Source organism: Urocampus carinirostris, chromosome 13 (assembly GCF_059441175.1).
Source record: "Urocampus carinirostris isolate Australia breed hairy pipefish chromosome 13, RoL_Ucar_1.0, whole genome shotgun sequence".
NCBI lineage: Eukaryota > Metazoa > Chordata > Actinopteri > Syngnathiformes > Syngnathidae > Urocampus > Urocampus carinirostris.
In genome coordinates this window covers 9,165,944-9,183,479 of record NC_142361.1, presented here as the reverse complement: position 1 = coordinate 9,183,479, position 17,536 = coordinate 9,165,944, and the positions used below count along the sequence as shown (strand labels likewise).

The 17,536-nt window shown below is 38.6% G+C and overlaps 2 protein-coding genes across 2 annotated transcripts in view; both read right to left on the bottom strand.

The window, feature by feature from the left end:
• Positions 1-17,536, bottom strand: part of LOC148353674 (protocadherin-15-like) — a 350,912-nt gene that overhangs the window by 10,168 nt on the left and 323,208 nt on the right. Inside the window, exons 31-33 of the mRNA XM_088350828.1 lie at positions 16,728-16,946; positions 14,561-14,569; positions 14,111-14,230 (exon numbers count right to left, since the gene is read on the bottom strand). Of these exons, the coding sequence (XP_088206954.1) occupies positions 14,111-14,230; positions 14,561-14,569; positions 16,728-16,946 (348 nt within the window). The remainder of the gene's footprint in view (positions 1-14,110; positions 14,231-14,560; positions 14,570-16,727; positions 16,947-17,536) is intronic.
• On the bottom strand, positions 4,547-14,069 carry LOC148353678 (protocadherin-15-like). The gene is made up of 2 exons (XM_088351983.1): positions 14,041-14,069; positions 4,547-12,430 (listed from the first exon to the last, which is right to left on the bottom strand). Exons 1-2 carry the CDS (start codon positions 14,067-14,069, stop codon positions 10,960-10,962), a joined length of 1,500 nt encoding a protein of 499 aa, XP_088208109.1. The 3' UTR covers positions 4,547-10,959.

The following is a 17,536-nucleotide window of genomic DNA, read 5'->3' as shown; positions in this document are numbered from 1 at the left end:
ATCTTTTGGGCTGCTTCAGTGACACGTTTCTCTCCTGCATAACATCAAGGAAGTTGTGGTAGCTAGGGGTGGGTGGATCAACTTAAATATCCATATTATCGATACTAAACAAATACTAGGATCGGACCGATATTATTGCCTTGAGATCGATACTTCACTTCCCTAACAATTTCCTCAAAACGTTGCTTCTTAAAGAATGCCCGAATTTATGCCCGAGTGAGTGACTGACAGGCACACTTTTACACATCCCCCCATCTGGCCTGCTGCTGCATTCTGCCTACCAGGCAGGGAAGAGGGCCAAATTAATTTGGCGACCAAACCAGAGGCTACAAATGACAGAGGCAAACTGGAGGAAAAGAGCTCTTTGGATTTTTTTTTAATTACTGAAAAGGACAATGCCATGTGTCTTTTGTCTAGTAAAGTTGTCTGCTTCTCTGGCAACACCACACATTGACATCAACCCTAACCCTAACCCTTCAAAAAGCAACAAGTTGCAACTAAAAATGTAAATATGTTTCTGCTCCTGAACAAAAAACATCCATTGACACTATCAACAGAGCCAAGGAGAAACATTTGACACTTTATGTGCATTGCTGACTTTATCGCAAAATACCTTGCAATTGATGTATTTTAATTCTCAATTGCAAGGTAGGTTGCAATTGGTCTGACTTCAAGACCCGCCATAGCACTCAAATTACGAGCCATGACCCAAATGAAGAACACGTTTCCACTTCTCATTTTTTTGGGAATGAAAGGGTTGTACAGTATGAACCAGATATAGTGTAATATATTGAAATTTTCTAAAAAAACAGAACAAATTAAAGGACCATATATATACTGACATAAAAGTCTACATCGCGTATAAGTGCCCCCATAAAGTGCTTTAAACTAGCCACATAATAAAATTAATTTAAAATATTAATACAACGTGTACCTAAAAAAAGATAATTATTAAACTATGTAGATGATAAAAATTACTATACTGGTTGAAAATATAACATTTTAAAACTATTTACTGTACCTTCCCAGCAGCACTTCAATGGCACTCGTGTACAAGTTATTGTATTTCGCAATCTTTTCCTTCTTTGGCTCGATTGATGTTTTGCGTTTTTACACTTTTTACTATGGGAATAAAAAGCAAATAAAACCAACAAAAACAATTTAGACAGGGCCGACTGACTGAACAAGAAGCAGCGATCGAGCAGGGCATTATCGCCAACTACTGGTAAGGAGTATAATTGACACTCTGTTTTTGTTCTTCTTATAATCATTATTTTGCCAAAGTAAAGGCCTGCGAGCCTCTGAAAATAACCCCACTATTGGGTCCCGACCCGCTCTAGTTAACATTGTTATACAGTATTAGTATTTTACTATCATCACTGCTTTTTGGTTTGACTCTCTTGGCTTTTGTTTTGACACAATTGTAATAGAAATATTTTAAGTTTGCAATGTAGTTATTTAATGCTTACATGTCTAAAATATTTGTGCTGTGTTCATTGTAATTATAAGGTAACTCAAGGGGAAGGGATCTATTATTCATTGATCATGACGTCTTCAAGAAAATAATAACAGCATCGGATCGGTATATATATCACCCTGCACTTGGATTGGATGAAAAACAAAATTCCCAGCACGCCCACCCATAGTGGCTGCGTCTTCAAAAATGCACTGACAATGTTGCAATATTTCGGAAAAAGAAAAAAAAAAACACTTCTCCTCTTATCACATTAGTATGCGTTAAAATTCTCTCTTTATCTAATTTAAAAAGAGCAAAAAAAAAGCAACAATGAATGCCAAAAATATCAAAGTGTGAAAGTCGTTTGAAATTCAGGGAGAAGCAAAAAAGAAAAAACACGTGTGCACGGCTATTCCTAGATAATCTCCAGGAAGATATTAAACGAGTGCCGCGATTCCGTTAGGGATGATAACTCAAACAAAGTTAATAAAAGTGTCCTCCGTTATCGCAACGCGCATATTGCGGCACGTCCTTTCGACAGGCGGCCGCGAGGTTTGTGTTTTGGACTAAAATGAAGCCTGTAAATCTTCAAAATCCATCAAAAAGGCGGCTGAGTGCAACATTGCCTGCACAGTGCATTTATCGCACGGCGTTGGAAAAGAGGCAAGGCTGCAGAATCAAGCTACAAAAGCATATAGAAGTCCCCACTTGTCACATAAATGATGACGACTTCACCGATTTGCTGATCAATGAACTGACCTCAAAGGTTTGGGTCGGGTTGTCCTTGGAACTCTAAAGTGTAAATTTCGGGTGGGCCAGGGGTAGGGAACTCAACATCTTGAAAGAGCCATATCGGACCAAAAAAAAAAAAAAAAAAAAAGATTTTTCCGGAGCCACAGAAAAACAAAATCCTCTAATATAACTTATAATGAATGCATGCTTTTTGTACCTACAAATGCTTCCCTACTTACGACCGGTCGACTTACGAAAAACGGTAGAATATTTTTTTCGGAACAGCAAAAAATACTTGGAAATTGCTGTAAGCTAGATTTTGTCTTGTGTGGACCTTTTTCCAGTAGAGGACATTACTGTAGTGCTTCTTATTGCCACTACCGGCATGTGGTGGCGCTGTGAGTGGTCACCCGGCATCCACCCCAAAGAATAAATCCGCTTCCTCTTCCTAGTTAGTATGTAAACATTCTATACTGCATACCTGTCAACCTCCACGGCTCCATGCCCTTACAAAATGTTTTATTTTATTTTCCCTTACAAAATACAAAACAATCTTACACCATATTTTTTTTCAAACATGTTTATTCATGTAGTTTAACATGTTATATTCTTCATGTGTTTCGTTATATCATAAATATTGTTAATTAACATTTTGTTGTGAGATATTGAGTTGCTCAACATGAATGAGGTTTATTTTAAAAAAGGTTTAAAGATTAAGTAGCTTGGACGTTCACCGTAGATGGAAAAAATGCATTCAAATATAATTAAGTAGAATGATATATTTTCTTATACAAATTATTAATTTATTTTCCGCATTAAATTATTGTTGGTAATATACTGATTAAAGGGATAACCACAAACCTGTCTTTTTTCATTTTCTTCTTTTCGACTTCCTTTTTTTCTTAACTTTATACTACGTAATAATTCGTAATATAATGCATCAAAGCAAGTGAGCAGTTTGAGAGCCGGCTCTCTTTAATGAGTTGAGCTGAAAAAGCCGGTTCTCTAAAAAGAGACGGACTTCCTTTCACTACATAACTACCACATGAAATCCGAGGCTGCAGACGCATGCGCACAGTAGCATCAAACCGCTCGCTTCGTTTGCAACGAAAAAAAAAAAAAAAACAATACCAAAATAGCGGCGAACTCGTTTGACTTGATTGATTTGCCATTTCGTGATAGTCGGTGTATACCGGATGGTACCCATAATTGACAAATTTGCGTTTTTCCGTACAGATTTTCTTGTACGTTGTACACGTCTTAAAATGCATAATAAACATACTTTGTACGGCAAAAACTTACAGGTTGACAGGTATGATACTGTATCTCTTTGACATGTTTATTCTTTAGTATGTCGTGCATCTGTTCAATATGGTTGGTGTAAAGTGTAAAGAAGAGGCGAGGTGTTTCAATTGAAATGAAAGTGGAATATGGAAGCTTGATACTGTTGAGAAAATGGTTGGATCGCTTTTTTTCGGCCACCTTCTACCACGGAGGAGGAACTCTTGAAGGTCATCTTCCAAAAGTAGTTAAACTTAACTCCAACAAGCTCCTTTTAAGCACTGTCAAGGACATTTATTTTCCCAGTACCTTCAAAGGAATACATCCAGCACAGATCAAAAGTTTTTGTTATTGTTGTTGAAATGAAGTGGCTAACTTGCACATACGTTGTGCTATTTTGAGCTGTTCCTATCTATCTTCTATCATTTCTTTTGTGTCAATGGGGTGGTATAAACTGACATGAATTCTGCCATTCTGCTTCAACAACGCACACTTGTTTACAAACACAGGACGGGCTCTATAGGTGTTGGGTAATAATTGAGTTCAATACGGAAGAAAAAATAAAGAAAGAACTGTATGTATAAAACGCAGAAAAAAAATTGGACTCATTTTATTGATATGAATTGCTCAAATGCAGAGTGCATTCTATATTTCAATGTTTACTGATCTTTTTATTTTTTTATTTTTTTTATCTAAATCCTTTGCGAGATTTTTTAGATCGTCCATGTCTAAATTGGTTAAAATAGAATTCTATTTTCTTTGTTTCCATTTAATCATTTATTTGTAGCTCTAAATATTTTATTTTGTTTTGTTTTATATTTCATTGCTTTGCATTTTAAAGGATTTTGTGTGGTTGTTCAGCGTGTAAAAAGAAAGAATTGTTTTGTATTTTACAAATTATTTTTTGGAACATCTGTGAATATTTTGATTTATATTTAATTTGTTTGGCAGGTATTCCCTCCCCTGCCAAACATATTAAACTACTGATTACTAAATATTTTGGTGCATTATGTTTTATTATCATTGAAAATATAGAATAGAATAGAATAGAATAGAATAGAATAGAATAGAATAGAATAGAATAGAATATACCTTTATTGTCATTGTTACAAAATGGGTTAACATATTGTGACAACGAAATTGGGCATGACACTCCAGTTTTACACATATACAGTGAGGTATGAGCCAAGAAGATAAAGGAACAGAGAAGATAAGGTTATAAAACAAGGGGGATAAGGCTCTCAGTAAGCCGAGCCAACAGACCCAGTGTTCTAAATAAAGCTGTACTCTTGATTGCAACCAGTAGGGGGCAGTGACACTTCACATGACAGTGCCATAATGAAAGCCAACAAAGCATTTAATGGGTGGTTTATAGAGTCAGACTATCAATAAACATGGCAATGCCAACAATTTCAAGCATTTTCAAGCACTTCACCCAAAATTCAAGCATTTCCCCGACTTTAAAACCACAATAATCAAAGTGAGTAATGAGTGTGTAAGTGGGCTCTGTTGGAAGACCTGTTGGCTTTGCAAAAAAAATGCTGTACTAAATTGGAAGTTATATCAGACATGATTAAAAGTGTACTTTTTTTTCCCACTTAGGCACAGAACGTGTATTGTTCCTTCCCACAATTATGCAAATATATTGCTAGTTATATTGCTGATTCATTCCCAGCTGTTGCTGCTTCCTACTTTTGGTTTCCGGTTAGCCTGGCTGCTGCCAGCATTTTTTTTGATCGGCTAACCTAGTTTTGTAGTGTTCCTTGGTTTGTTTTTTCCTTACTGGCTTTGTGTTTATTGACATAGGCATTGTCGATTTTGTTTGCTGGTTCCCAGTTTGCCAGGCAGCTGGCTGCGTGTTTCCGTCAGCCAGCCTCATATTTTCAGCCAAGGCTGTGGCCACCTTTCATAGATCGGTCCCAGTTAGCCCAAGTAATATATAATCTAAATAATACATGTACTGGGTCAAAGATAATGAAATTCGTCTTGTTTGCATGCATTTTAGGGTTGGGTATAGAGTAGGGTTAGGAAAAGAGGGTTAAGGTCCTTGCAACCCAGCAAAGATCTAAACCAGAAATAAAATGGTATTGAAATCGACAATCAAAATACGTTTTGGGCCTCAATCATCGTAAATTGTGCTGCACGCTTCATATTAAAAACATTAGCAAAATAAATGGCTGTCCTTCATAAAGTCAAATAGTAGTTCATAAAGGAAGAGCTCGAACTATTGTACTCATAACTTCAACTGTCATATTGTGCAAAGGTTTTGGAAAGCTCAGCTAATACTAATACTGAGCCAATTCCTAAATTACATTAAAAACACTTAAAAAATAAATGAAGTCATTTAAAGAGAATCCACAAACTTATATAGGATCTGGTATTTTACAATTTAAGGATATTTTTAAAGTGTAAAGGCAGTGGATATATTACTGTGTGTAAAAAAGCCTACCCAATCCCCTTTTTTTCCTTATCAACACAATAACAATCTAATTTAAGGGGTTTAGTTATTTTTGAAACTTTTAAGAGGAGAAGCAAAATGAAAAACACATTTCCGTCAGTTCTGGGAGTAAATCTTTTGGTATCAATATATTAACCAATACACCTCTTTGCAGTTACTATGTGGTTTAACTGAATTGACTACACAATATTTTCCATCCTTTATTATATATGTTTGAATATAAACAAAATGCTTTTTTGTCATTTATTTGCATCTTTGGGTAGTTTTTATTTTATTAAAAAAACAATCTTATTTTAGGAGCAAGTAACATTTTTAATATTAAATCCCAGGCCCCGGAAATATGGTTGGTAGATTGTAAATGACCTCCAGGCCGTAGTTTGGACACCACTGGTCCATACATGCCAACACTACTGCTAAATGCCTTAGACTATCGTTTTTTTCCTCTTAAAAGCGCTTACTACTTTTCAAATGTAAACAACAAAAAACCATCTCAACTCGAGACTAGTATTTAAGTCTTGGTTGGTTGGATTTCTTAACCACTCGGGTCGCAGGGGCAACATTTCTTGTGGTGTGTCTTGGGCAAGTACAGCCTGGTGGCACCCATCCCTCTCATGGCCAACATATTTTTTTCAACCCAGTCTTAAACCGGGAAGCTTTTCACGTGTTACGTGAAATGTGCTAACCACTGGACTACAAAAACACGCTGCTTTATCTGAAGAAACCCTTAGTCTTTAAGTATGAATAAACCGCTCCAATAATCGCATTACATTTTGGTCAAAGTTGGTCACTTACAGTTTTAGACAAGCACGACTTTTTCTCATGAGAAGAAGATTCCTATTTAGTCCTAATAAAACGGGATTGGCTATGAGATTCTACTCAATCGGTTGTATGATTTGTGGATGATGGAATCAGTAATTCATGGAAAAATGCAATGAAATATTTTAGCAACAGTGGCACGTGCCTGCCCTTGAGCTGACACCAAATCTAAAACAGGCCCAACGGGCGAACTTTATGGTTATTTCCTTCGAACAATTGAAACTGAACTGGTGCATTTCTCATGTGTCATGTGGATCACAACTGCAGTTAGTGGCGGTTTCAGGAAACTAACCACCTCTCATTCCCTCCATAGTTTTGAGTAGGAGTGAAAGGTTAAATGATTATTTTGAGATTAACTAGAAGATTGAAAAGGACTATCTGTTGAGGGAAGATGAAAAAAGCAGATAAATGGGACACATGGAGGGTGAAAAAGAGCCAAACGGAGAAGGGGAAGAGTTGAGGGAGAGAGAAGGTAACTGTACTTGACAGTCCCACAGGCAGCAACCAGAGTTCCCGTTCATAGATTGATTGGTTCTGTAATTAGCCTTTTCAAGTGTGCTGCACAACATCAGAGTGACTACTTTTTCAAGCTGGTAGGATCTCTGCAGACATGAGAATTGACAAAGTCTCTGGACGTGTACTCATTCAAGATGAGCCTTCCGAGGGAACTGGCCTCCGTGATTGTATTCACTGCAGGTCTCTAGCAAACGCTAACCCTAGTGCAACATGCTGTCAGTCTGTTTCAGTCAATTGAAGAATTGTAAATGCACTATTTCAAGCACAGACTATGAGTGTGTTTTCAGTACTATAGAATGTACTCAAAATTCTCAAATTGGCCAGAAATTAGAACTCGCGCCTTATAGTCCCGTGCACCTCGTGTACAGAAAGTTAAAGGTTTTTTTTTATCCATATATATATTTATGAATAACTAATAACACATTAAAAAAGTATCTTCGGATCTAAACACGGATGGTAATGAAAAAAGCGCTGAACCCCTTACCACTAGGTTGTTATCTCTTTTTCACACTATTTTTTGTCACAGTACCAGATACAGATGTTAGAAAAATTAGAAAACAGAAAGAGGTTATAAATCGGTCTAAAGTTTTGTAAAAATATATATTTTACATTTTTACATTTTGTTTATGAGCTAAAACTGAACATTGTAAATAAACATGCGTGAGGCCATGCATTCATTTATATCCTTCAGGACGACCAATTCACTTCCCATAATGCCTTTCACTTCATTCAGTTCAAAATTTTTTGTGCTTTGTAAATACTTTGCGAGTCAGCAAAACAATACGGTATTTCCATGGTCGGCAACCTTTTCTGTACCACAAACCGGTTTAATATATAGCAATGCTCTTGCGGCTTAACAATGTGTTACCATGACTAAAATAAGTATAATATAAAATCCATTTTTTTTTCTTGTGTCGTCTGTAATTCTAGCAGTCTTGTGGAAAGGATACGGCGCTCTCCTCGCCGTGATCCGGGTTTCAATTCCCATTGCATCCAATTTTTGTAGTTGTGTACAACGATATACAGTATTTCAAACGATTAATCAATGCACACATATGATACTTATTTATTTTTAGTGCAAACCCTAGCCCTTAGTTGCTCTGCATTTTAGTTTAAGGGGCGGGGCCCCCAAAAGCCATCAAAATATTTTGATTTCATTTTAGTTTAAATCCAAATCATGTATTTTGAGATAAAATGCGATAAAACAGCCAAACTCGCTCTACAAACAAAAGCTTATTCTTCAGAACATTCAATTTCACTGTGACATTTGATTATTTGATACAATTTATGAAATAAGAATAATGTAAAATATCAACTAATAAACCACTTTATACTTGTCTCCCTCAAACAAGGCTCAAACAGTTATTTTGTAAAAACGTCACAATACTCTGCAAATGAGGATCTTGACGTATTTCCTTTCGGCACAGACAGTGCAGGGCGAGAAACAGGAGGAAGTGCTCACGCTCTTTGGATGGCTTCGGGTAAACTACAGTAAACTTTGCTTACTAGAATCTTGAAAACATGGAGAAAATATGAATGAAAACGATTTTTTCTCTGAGCCATACGTACTCATGAAAGAGGCATTTATGGCCCGTGAGCCATAGGTTCCTGACCCCTGCTGTAATTCTATGCACCTCAGAGTCGGGTGGATGTTATGTATACAAATAATCAAAAAAGACTGATTTTTCGGGTGCATCTTATTATCAAGTGCACTTAATAATGCGGAAAATACAGTACTGAATGGAATAACTGCAATTTCCTGTGTGTTTTTGTGTGAACCTCAAAACACAACTAAAGCAACACCTCCCATTAATGTTGCATAGAGGCATACAGCAGCAGATATCATGATGGATATTGGAAAATAACTTATATGGAAATGCAATGCATGTGTTTTGAGTTACTTACCCTTAATACCAGCCGTACATCTTAAATATTAAAGTGCTCATATCCAAGAAATGTGCATGCCTTTGGGAAATGCTTAAGAGTTATGGGTGATTCCTAGAGCATTTTTTCATGAAAGAAAAGGAATAAAATCATAATAATCCCTTCTGGCTATTGTTGGCTTTGCAGACGGAAACTGCAGTCTCATTTGCACTTATGTAGCTCTTATCTTTATAGATTACATTTATAAAAATACAGTAAAGTTTTTGCCATAAATTCATGGTTTAAAGGAGACATATCTTACCTAATCAACCCTCAACTGGGAATTTACATTCTCAGCCATGCTTACACTAAAGGGATAAATCAATGTTTACCGAGTGAAGCTCATCGAAAAACATATTTTCAAAGAAATACTTAAATGTCAAACATCTAGAACTAAAAGAAAACATTCAAATGCCTTAGCTACTTTAAAAATGTGAACATTTTAACTCTGACAGCACGCATGGTCTTTGAATGCACCGTAAGGGGAGGGGAGAATGCCCGTAGGTGCCTTGCTTAAGAAAGAAATGTTTTTCGTGAACAAAGTGGTGCTACTTGCTGGCGAAAATCTTCTCACTAAAAATTATGTATTTTTATTTTTTTTACCTTTTTTAAAATTAAAGATATAACCATTAACCGCCCATAGTCTACAGTGAAAGATCTCAACATAACAGACTATTTCTCCTTAAAGGAAAAGTGTTAAAAATTGACCACTAGATATCACTGTATTGTCTTTTGCAAGCACAAACGAGTAAGACTACAAATTATGAAATCTCAAAGTGACCAAGCTGCACTTTTTTTTTTGTTGCTTAGCCATTTGCAAAGAAATAGAAAAGAAAGAACCAAAGGCCAAAAAAAAGATTAATCAGAATAAAAGAATGAAAAGAAACAAATCTAGAGAGACAGGAAAAAAGAACTAAAAAAAGTAAATGAAACTGTAAATGAAAAAGGTAAAAGGAGAGAAAAATAATGGATACATGTGAAAAAAGAAAAAGAGAAAGACATATAATGAGAGAAAAACAATTTAATACAAATAAAAAAAGAGTGAAAAAGAAGAACACCACTTAGAAAAGGACAAATCGAAAGACAAAACAGAAAGAGTGTTATTTTTTGTGTACCAAGAATATGGCAGACAAGCATGTCAGTTCCTACAAGGCAAGCCTCATCTTATGTCAAATAAAGACAATTTTCCCCACCTATGAGAATTAAAAAAAACAAAAAAAAAATATTTTACATAATAGTTAATGTATTTTTGCTTATTATCCAAATCAACACTGTTTTTCTTCACTGAATAAAAGTGTTTTTAACCACTAGGAGGCACTAAATAACACACACTATCATTTTAAAGGCCTATGCATGATTTTATTGTTCATAGCTTATTGGTCAAACACAGTCGTGGGTAAAACTTTAGGTCGCATAATCTGAAATTTTAAGCCCAGCAAATGCACTGTATGTTCCTCTTTGAACTACTACAAGTAACCTCTTACCTATAAACTGCATTTTGACAACAGGCAATTGTAAACTTTTATGGAGCAATGCAAGCTTGTGAAAGGATCGTACAATCAATGTGGCAAAGCTGAGTATACTTTCTTTGGCAGCAGCAAGAACATCCTATAGCAGGAAAAAAGCACTGTTTGTCTGAAAAACCTACACAATCCAAAATTGTTGATTTGATGCAAAATTAGGAGTGGTGCAAAAATTTGAATGAGAAAAAAAGTAAAGAAGAACAAAGAGTGAAAATGTGAATTTTAAAAGAAAAAATGTGAGTTAGGAGCGAGAGTCAGAAGACGGTGGTTTGAGAGGAAGTGGCTTCGCTGAGCTCGGCAACGTCTGAGCCGGGAAGCTCTGCCTCTGCGTTCGGGCTGCTTTCATCACCGTTCACGCTTGAGCAGATTTGGACCGCAGAGCCGCAACTGTCGGGCTTTGCCGTGTTCTGCTCAATGCCGAGATCAGACTCTTGCCGTTTGTCAGCACCTTCTGATTCCTCAGTCACTTGCGGTTTTTTGTTAAACTTGGGCACCTTACAATTTTTGTCAACTTGGCTGTATAGGTTGGCAACCGACCGTTCTATGTCGGCAAGATTCTGGAGGTTTTTAAGGATACCTTTCAGCTCCCGCTTGCCAGTCTCGGCCCGTTGCCCTATGGCGGGCGAGGGGAGCCTGCGTTCTGAAACAGGTCGAAGCGAGGACACTGGCGGCAAGGACGTTGGTACAAACTGAACGACTGGGCGACTTTGTTCAATGGAGGGTGAGGGTGGAGGTGGCAGAGGTGGTGGGGCTGGAGGGGCCACCTCTTTGGGGGAAGGAGAAGTAACCTGATTGTTGGTTTTAGGAGAAGAGGCCTGATTGTTGGCATCAGAATTATGGACTTGAGGGGGTGAGGGTGGGAATGAAGGCAGATCTGGACTTGAAGAGGTGGATGGGGAGTGCAAGGATGGAGAGACTGGCCGCTCCGGGACTGGAGGCGGTGGGTTTTCTGGTGGATCAGGTATGACTTCCACATGGATTTGACATGGCTGCACCGTCATATAATTAGAGACACTCGAACTGAACTTTCTGAGGACAGGTGGAGTCGATGTCTGGTTGGACAAGGACCACGAATCGCCTCCCTGGGTCACTATAATATTCGGGGTCACTTCCCTGCCAAAGGATGAAGGATAATCCAGAATCGACATCAGGGCATCTGAGGACACCTTCAGTACATCTGTGCTTTCATTGTCATTGACGAGTAATGGTGAGTTTGAGCCTCGGCTATTATGCGTGGTGGCCTGCTGCTCAAACTGCCTGGCCTGCTCACGGACTGATACTTTGGCTTCGAAGCTCCTGCTTAGTGGGTGACCTCCGGAACCCTCCGCCGGTTGGTTTTGTCTGTTTTGGAGCATCCGTAGTTCCCAGTCAGATGGGTCCAGGAGGGCTTGCCTACGAGGCCCTTCGTTACCCTCTGCGTGAATGCGAGCCGGCATCGTCCAGGCGCATCCCGACCATTCTGAATAAGGAGCTGAAAAGGACAAGCCGCTTTTGTGGGGGTGATTGCGTCCGATGTACACATCGGGGCTTTCCAGATTACTGTTGTCGTCATAAACAGGGTTGTGGGTGGTGACCGGGTTGCGATCGGAGAGGAAGGTCACGTTGCTCTCCGACTTGGGGAGGTTGACACGCAGCGTTCCGTTTCTCTGGGCTGCAAGGGCACGACAGGCAAAAGCACTAACAATCCTTTGGTGCTTTGCATCCTCAATGACAGACTTTTTAGCCCTGGGCCAAAAGGGATGGTGCATAAAAAAGAAGAACAAAAGACTATGAAATAATTGACAGAGAGGATTTTAGGGAGGGGGATACTGAGACAAAAAGAAAAAGGAAAAGGCTAACGTCTAATTCTTTTGTTACTAGAGAGGCTAATCATTCAACAGATTTGAGGGTCCCTTGCAGATTTAGCATCATTCCATACTTGAGGGGTGTGGTGACATTGGCCAAAATATGGAAAGGTGAGAGGGAGGCAAAGACAAGATGGAGCAGATGCTCGAGGAGAATAATTGTGAATAAGTGAGATGAAAGGTTTTCCTACAGCTTGACAATAGAAAAAGGTCGCACTTATCAAAAGGGTACCTGAAAGCTATCAGCTACAAGGGGACTCTAGAATCCTGTGATAGGTTCTGCGAATTTCTGCTGTAGAGATTACTTACGGAAGTCTGAATCCAAAGACACGGGGGAGAAACACAATAGCAAGGAGAGAAAACACAAACATATGGTAAGACGACAGATGGCGAGACGCGGTGTCTGTTAAGAACACGTCTCGATGTCAAGAGCCAGAGAGGTGATGTTGCTTCGGGGCCACTTGTGACAGTTGAGAGTAGACTTAAATGTTAGCATCCCACCGATGTCAGCAAAGTTGACCAGGGAGCCTGCGGACTACCCTGACGGTCAGGCGTACGAGTATGGTGGAACCATACTAACAAATAACAAAAATAACAAATAACAAATATAAAGTAACAAATATATAGGAACCTTTATTGCTTCACTAATATAACACTCGTCCAAAAAAAATGCTAGTTTGGCTCAGAAACAAGAGGTACAATTTTTTATTCATCAGCATCCTCAGTTTTGATTGATCCTATCAATATAAAATTTGTAGTTGTGTAGCTTTTACTTCAGAATTCATTTCACCAGACAGCTGCACTGTAGGTGCACTTTCATTATACATCTTTTTAATTAGATATTTATCTATTTGACTATGTATTTTTATTAGAACGATTTTATGGAATTATCTATTTATGTACTTTTCTATGGATTTTTAAATTAACTTTTTTACTGAATTGTTTATTTATGTATTTACGTAACTTATTTTAAATCATTTAATTTTTATTTTTGAAGAAACCATGTAATTGTTTTATCCATCTAGTTATTTATTCATTTAAATACATTAATCATTTGAATATATATTAAAAAATAGAGAAATGCAAAGTCATGTAGTGGACAAAGGGCCTTTTATATATCACAAAAGCAAAGGACCTTCAACTTCATAGCCACAAAGTTTTTTTTTAACCTAAAATATAAGGGTTTTAAGTGATGCAATGCATATTGTATGATGTGATTGTTTTTCCCCAGTGATTTAGGATCTGGTATCAGTATTGTTACACGCCGCTGCCTGTCAGTGCCAAGGTCCAGCTCATTTCTGAGGAGCAGTATGACACTACACCTAAAAACAATGGAGACCAGATGATGAAGATGCTGGATCCGAATCAGATCAGGAAACTCTTGATACTGGTTTGCATAGTTAGGAGTACTATCTGTTTAATACGTTTCAACCCCAAAAAATTGCCTGGGAATAGATGGGTGCTGCCAGGCTGTACTTGCCCAACACAAACCACAGGGAGTGGTCCCCCAATGCCCCCATTGTTGAGGAATCTGTGAACCGTGAGCTTTTGCTTTACTCACATGCTGCTATCCCCAAGCTCTTCGTAAAGGTTGGCTCCTGCTGCGCTGGTAGGTGGAGCTTTGCCTCCCGGCGGCAAAGCCATTTGAATCCTGGCCGTTTTGGCACACTCAGCCTGCCGCCTGTGAAAAAAGCAATGATGGCCCCCCCATCAATGAATGTTATCTGAGCAAACACTTGAAAAGTGAAAAACCCATAAGAGACTGGGTATTAACAGTAAACAGGGAGCTCAAGTGACATGAAGTGAATTCCCCCCTTTACAACAAATGTGTAAGATAAACTGTTAATAATCTTTAAACTATAAAAACAGCACATACGCTTTATTATAAATACGGTCTTCTTTAAATAGCTCATTAATGTCAAAAACTAGAGTGACAGCTTTTCTATTTTGTAATTTCAGCAGCACAAGAAACAGAAAAACATGGAAATTATGGATGCAAATAATTACTTACTCTTTGAACCTGATGAAGGGCGATCGCAAGAGGAAGCATTGAGGAAAACAAGGAGGGGGAAAACATTCATTATAATTTGTGACATTTTCTTTCACAATGCAGTATATATATATTATTAAAAATGGTAATCTAATTCCTGTGTGATCATTTGCAATATGTGTCCATTATCTATAATCCTATATTATATCCGGCACGTCACCTCACCCACACACACTCCGGACTACAAGCTGCTACTTATTTACATTTTAAACACTAAGGCTCTCACTATGGTACAGCTTGTGTTTTTTTCCTTTATGGTAGTAAAAACATTTTGCCAAGCAACAGTAGATCGATAAAATGACCGAGTAGTTAACAGAGGTCCCATTAAATTGTATGATTAATCACAGCTTCCGTTGTTGTAAATCAGTCACATACTGACGTACCAACCCTCGTCAACACGGAAAATGCATCGTATAGTTGAAGAAAGAAATTGAGCTGCTGCCTGAAACTTGGCATGAATTAATCATTGGTGAGAAAGTGGAGGCACCAGCAAAGACAAGTATCTATTCTCATAATACATAACATGAGGTAAATGAGGAGTTTGACAGCACTTTTTCAATATGAACTACTTATTCATAATATACCAAAGTATTCACCCACAAATCAAGGACACGATATCCAGTCCAGTCCAATATCCTCAATAGGGTCGCGGGCCCATTCCAGCTATCTTTGGGCAGTGGGACACTCTGAACTTGTTGCCAGCCAGTTACAGGGCACACTGAGACAGACAACTCACTCGCTTATTCATACTTAGGGACAATTTGGACCGGCCAATTAACCTGTTAAGCATGTTTTTGGAAAGTGGAAGGAAGCCCATGCAAGCACGGGGAGTACATGCAAACTCCACACAGGGAGGCTTGTAGCTGGATTTGAACCCATGACCTCAGAACTGTGCAGCAGACGTGCTAACCACTCATCTGTCATGCCACCCAGACCTCAATGTATACATCCAAATTGAACAGCAGTGGAAGTTATCCATCAAAAACGGTTCTGTTGTTTTTCCATATCATTGGCATGAGGTCACTGGAGTTTCCTTTAATTCCAGACAAACGATGAAAAGCAAATGCAATTTGGTCCGTTACTGTGGGCAACCACCAATGACAACAGCACAAAAACATGTCTGTGTTCAATTTGGCACTATTCTACACTGTTTGGTTGTCCGGGTGCTGTCGCCTAGAAATATCGGGCTCACATTTTATTTGATGTTGCATTTCATTTTGGTGTAATGGTAAATACATGTTAGTTTTTGTAATCACTCTGGTAGTGTCTAAATGGAGAGGTCACATGATCCGAAAACACATGACGTAAACAACTTGCAGTAAAGCTGAAAATGGCTTCAAGTGTGCAGGGGCATTGCTCCGCTGGTGTTCAGCAGCCAAAGGCGTTGATGCTAAATTCCCCGTGTGGTTGGCCTGAGCCTTGAAATTTGGTGCAGCTTGTACAAAGATATAATTAAGTTCCGTTCCTAAATTTGAGAATGCTGCTTCTGAACACTAGTTCAAAATTGACGGTACTCGTTTATTGCTATATCATATCAGGTGTCGCAAAAACTTTTCCTGTGAGGGCCACATAATTTTTCCCTTCTATAATGAGGGGTAGTCCATTGGTAAAGATTAGGTAAACTCACTGTGACGACTTGGGTTTGAAGTTTGAGTTTGGTTTGAGTTTTTTTTTTAAGGTAAAAATAAATGTGCGTCAAAATGATCTCTGGTACTGATCAGGGGGCCCGGCCAAGTGTGGAGGCCAGCTGTAACCACTACACATGGAAAAATACGTTGTTCTTCCAGCAACGCTAGGTAAATTTGACAGCCTTTATGTTTTCATAGATAAAAAGGCACCTATAATTACTTTGTGAACTGCACTCTCAAATACTTGGTTGTTGATTGTGTAGCTGCGTGGGGCTGACATGATTAAGTGGTGTGAAGACGCGCTGTGGTGGTCACCACCGAATGTATGTATTTGTTCCAAATGAGCCTTAATTAATTTGCATTCCAAAGCGCGAGCGTGCAGTCGATGCAAAGCAGTGCAAGGAGTCAACAAGAAGAAAAAAAAATATCCAAGCAAAAGCTCACTTGAATATTGTCCCTGTTAATTCTTTACCAGCAAAAATCAGGCCTACTGTACTCACTGCTTGTAGGTCACCATGACGATGAGGATGGCAGGGATGCAGCATAGGATGATGATTATGGCAAGAGCAAGGAGAGCCCCTTCCGTGTAGCCCACAGCTTGGGCTGCCTTCTTCACGCTAGCCACGATGTCTGGCGAACGGATCTCTAGGATTCGGCCGCCTTCGCCCAGGTAAGGCTGGAACTCTTTGTTGATTTCCAAAACATTGCCATCCAGAAATCTACATAGGAGCACATGCCGGAGTCAAAAACTAATTGATAGATGGCATTTTAACACTTTTTGAACATAATTGTGTTGGCCTAAATCTATGCAAGTGTTTTCACAGCACTGCATTATACCACTTATATTGAAATAAAGTGTAATGATTTTGTTTTTAATTATTTTTAATTTTAGTTCTATGTGGCGTATTTTAATAGTCTATGTCAGCTTTTTTCAACGAGTGTGCCATGGTAAACTAGTGCGCCGTCAGCATTTGTGTTAGGGTTGGGGGGTGATGGACCCATGTAGGGGAGGCAGGAACTGGAGGCAGGGGTGCTCAAAAGAGGAATTGCAGTTTTCAATTTCTAGTTACGGTCTTTGTTTCGGATTTGGACTTCTTCAGGTTTTGTTTTGTTTTTACATTTCATTGTTTTGTCCCACCCATGTTTGCTTGTCACTTTTGTACATACTTTTGTAAATAAATGCATTAAATGCACCCCTGCCTCAAGTCCCTGCCTCCCCCACATGGTCCTATCACCCCACAAAACCTAACACAAGATCTTACAGAACACTTCATGTACACCTTGTCTTGTATGCTGCAGAAAATTGTCC

What these genes read in the sequence shown, in the direction of transcription:
- LOC148353678 (XM_088351983.1), bottom strand. Translation starts at nt 14,069, where the DNA reads ATGGGGGCATTGGGGGACCACTCCCTGTG. An exon ending in TTGGGGGACCACTCCCTGTG is followed by an intron (nt 12,431 to 14,040) that starts GTTTGTGTTGGG and finishes CTTTTGGCCCAG; the next exon opens with GGCTAAAAAGTCTGTCATTG.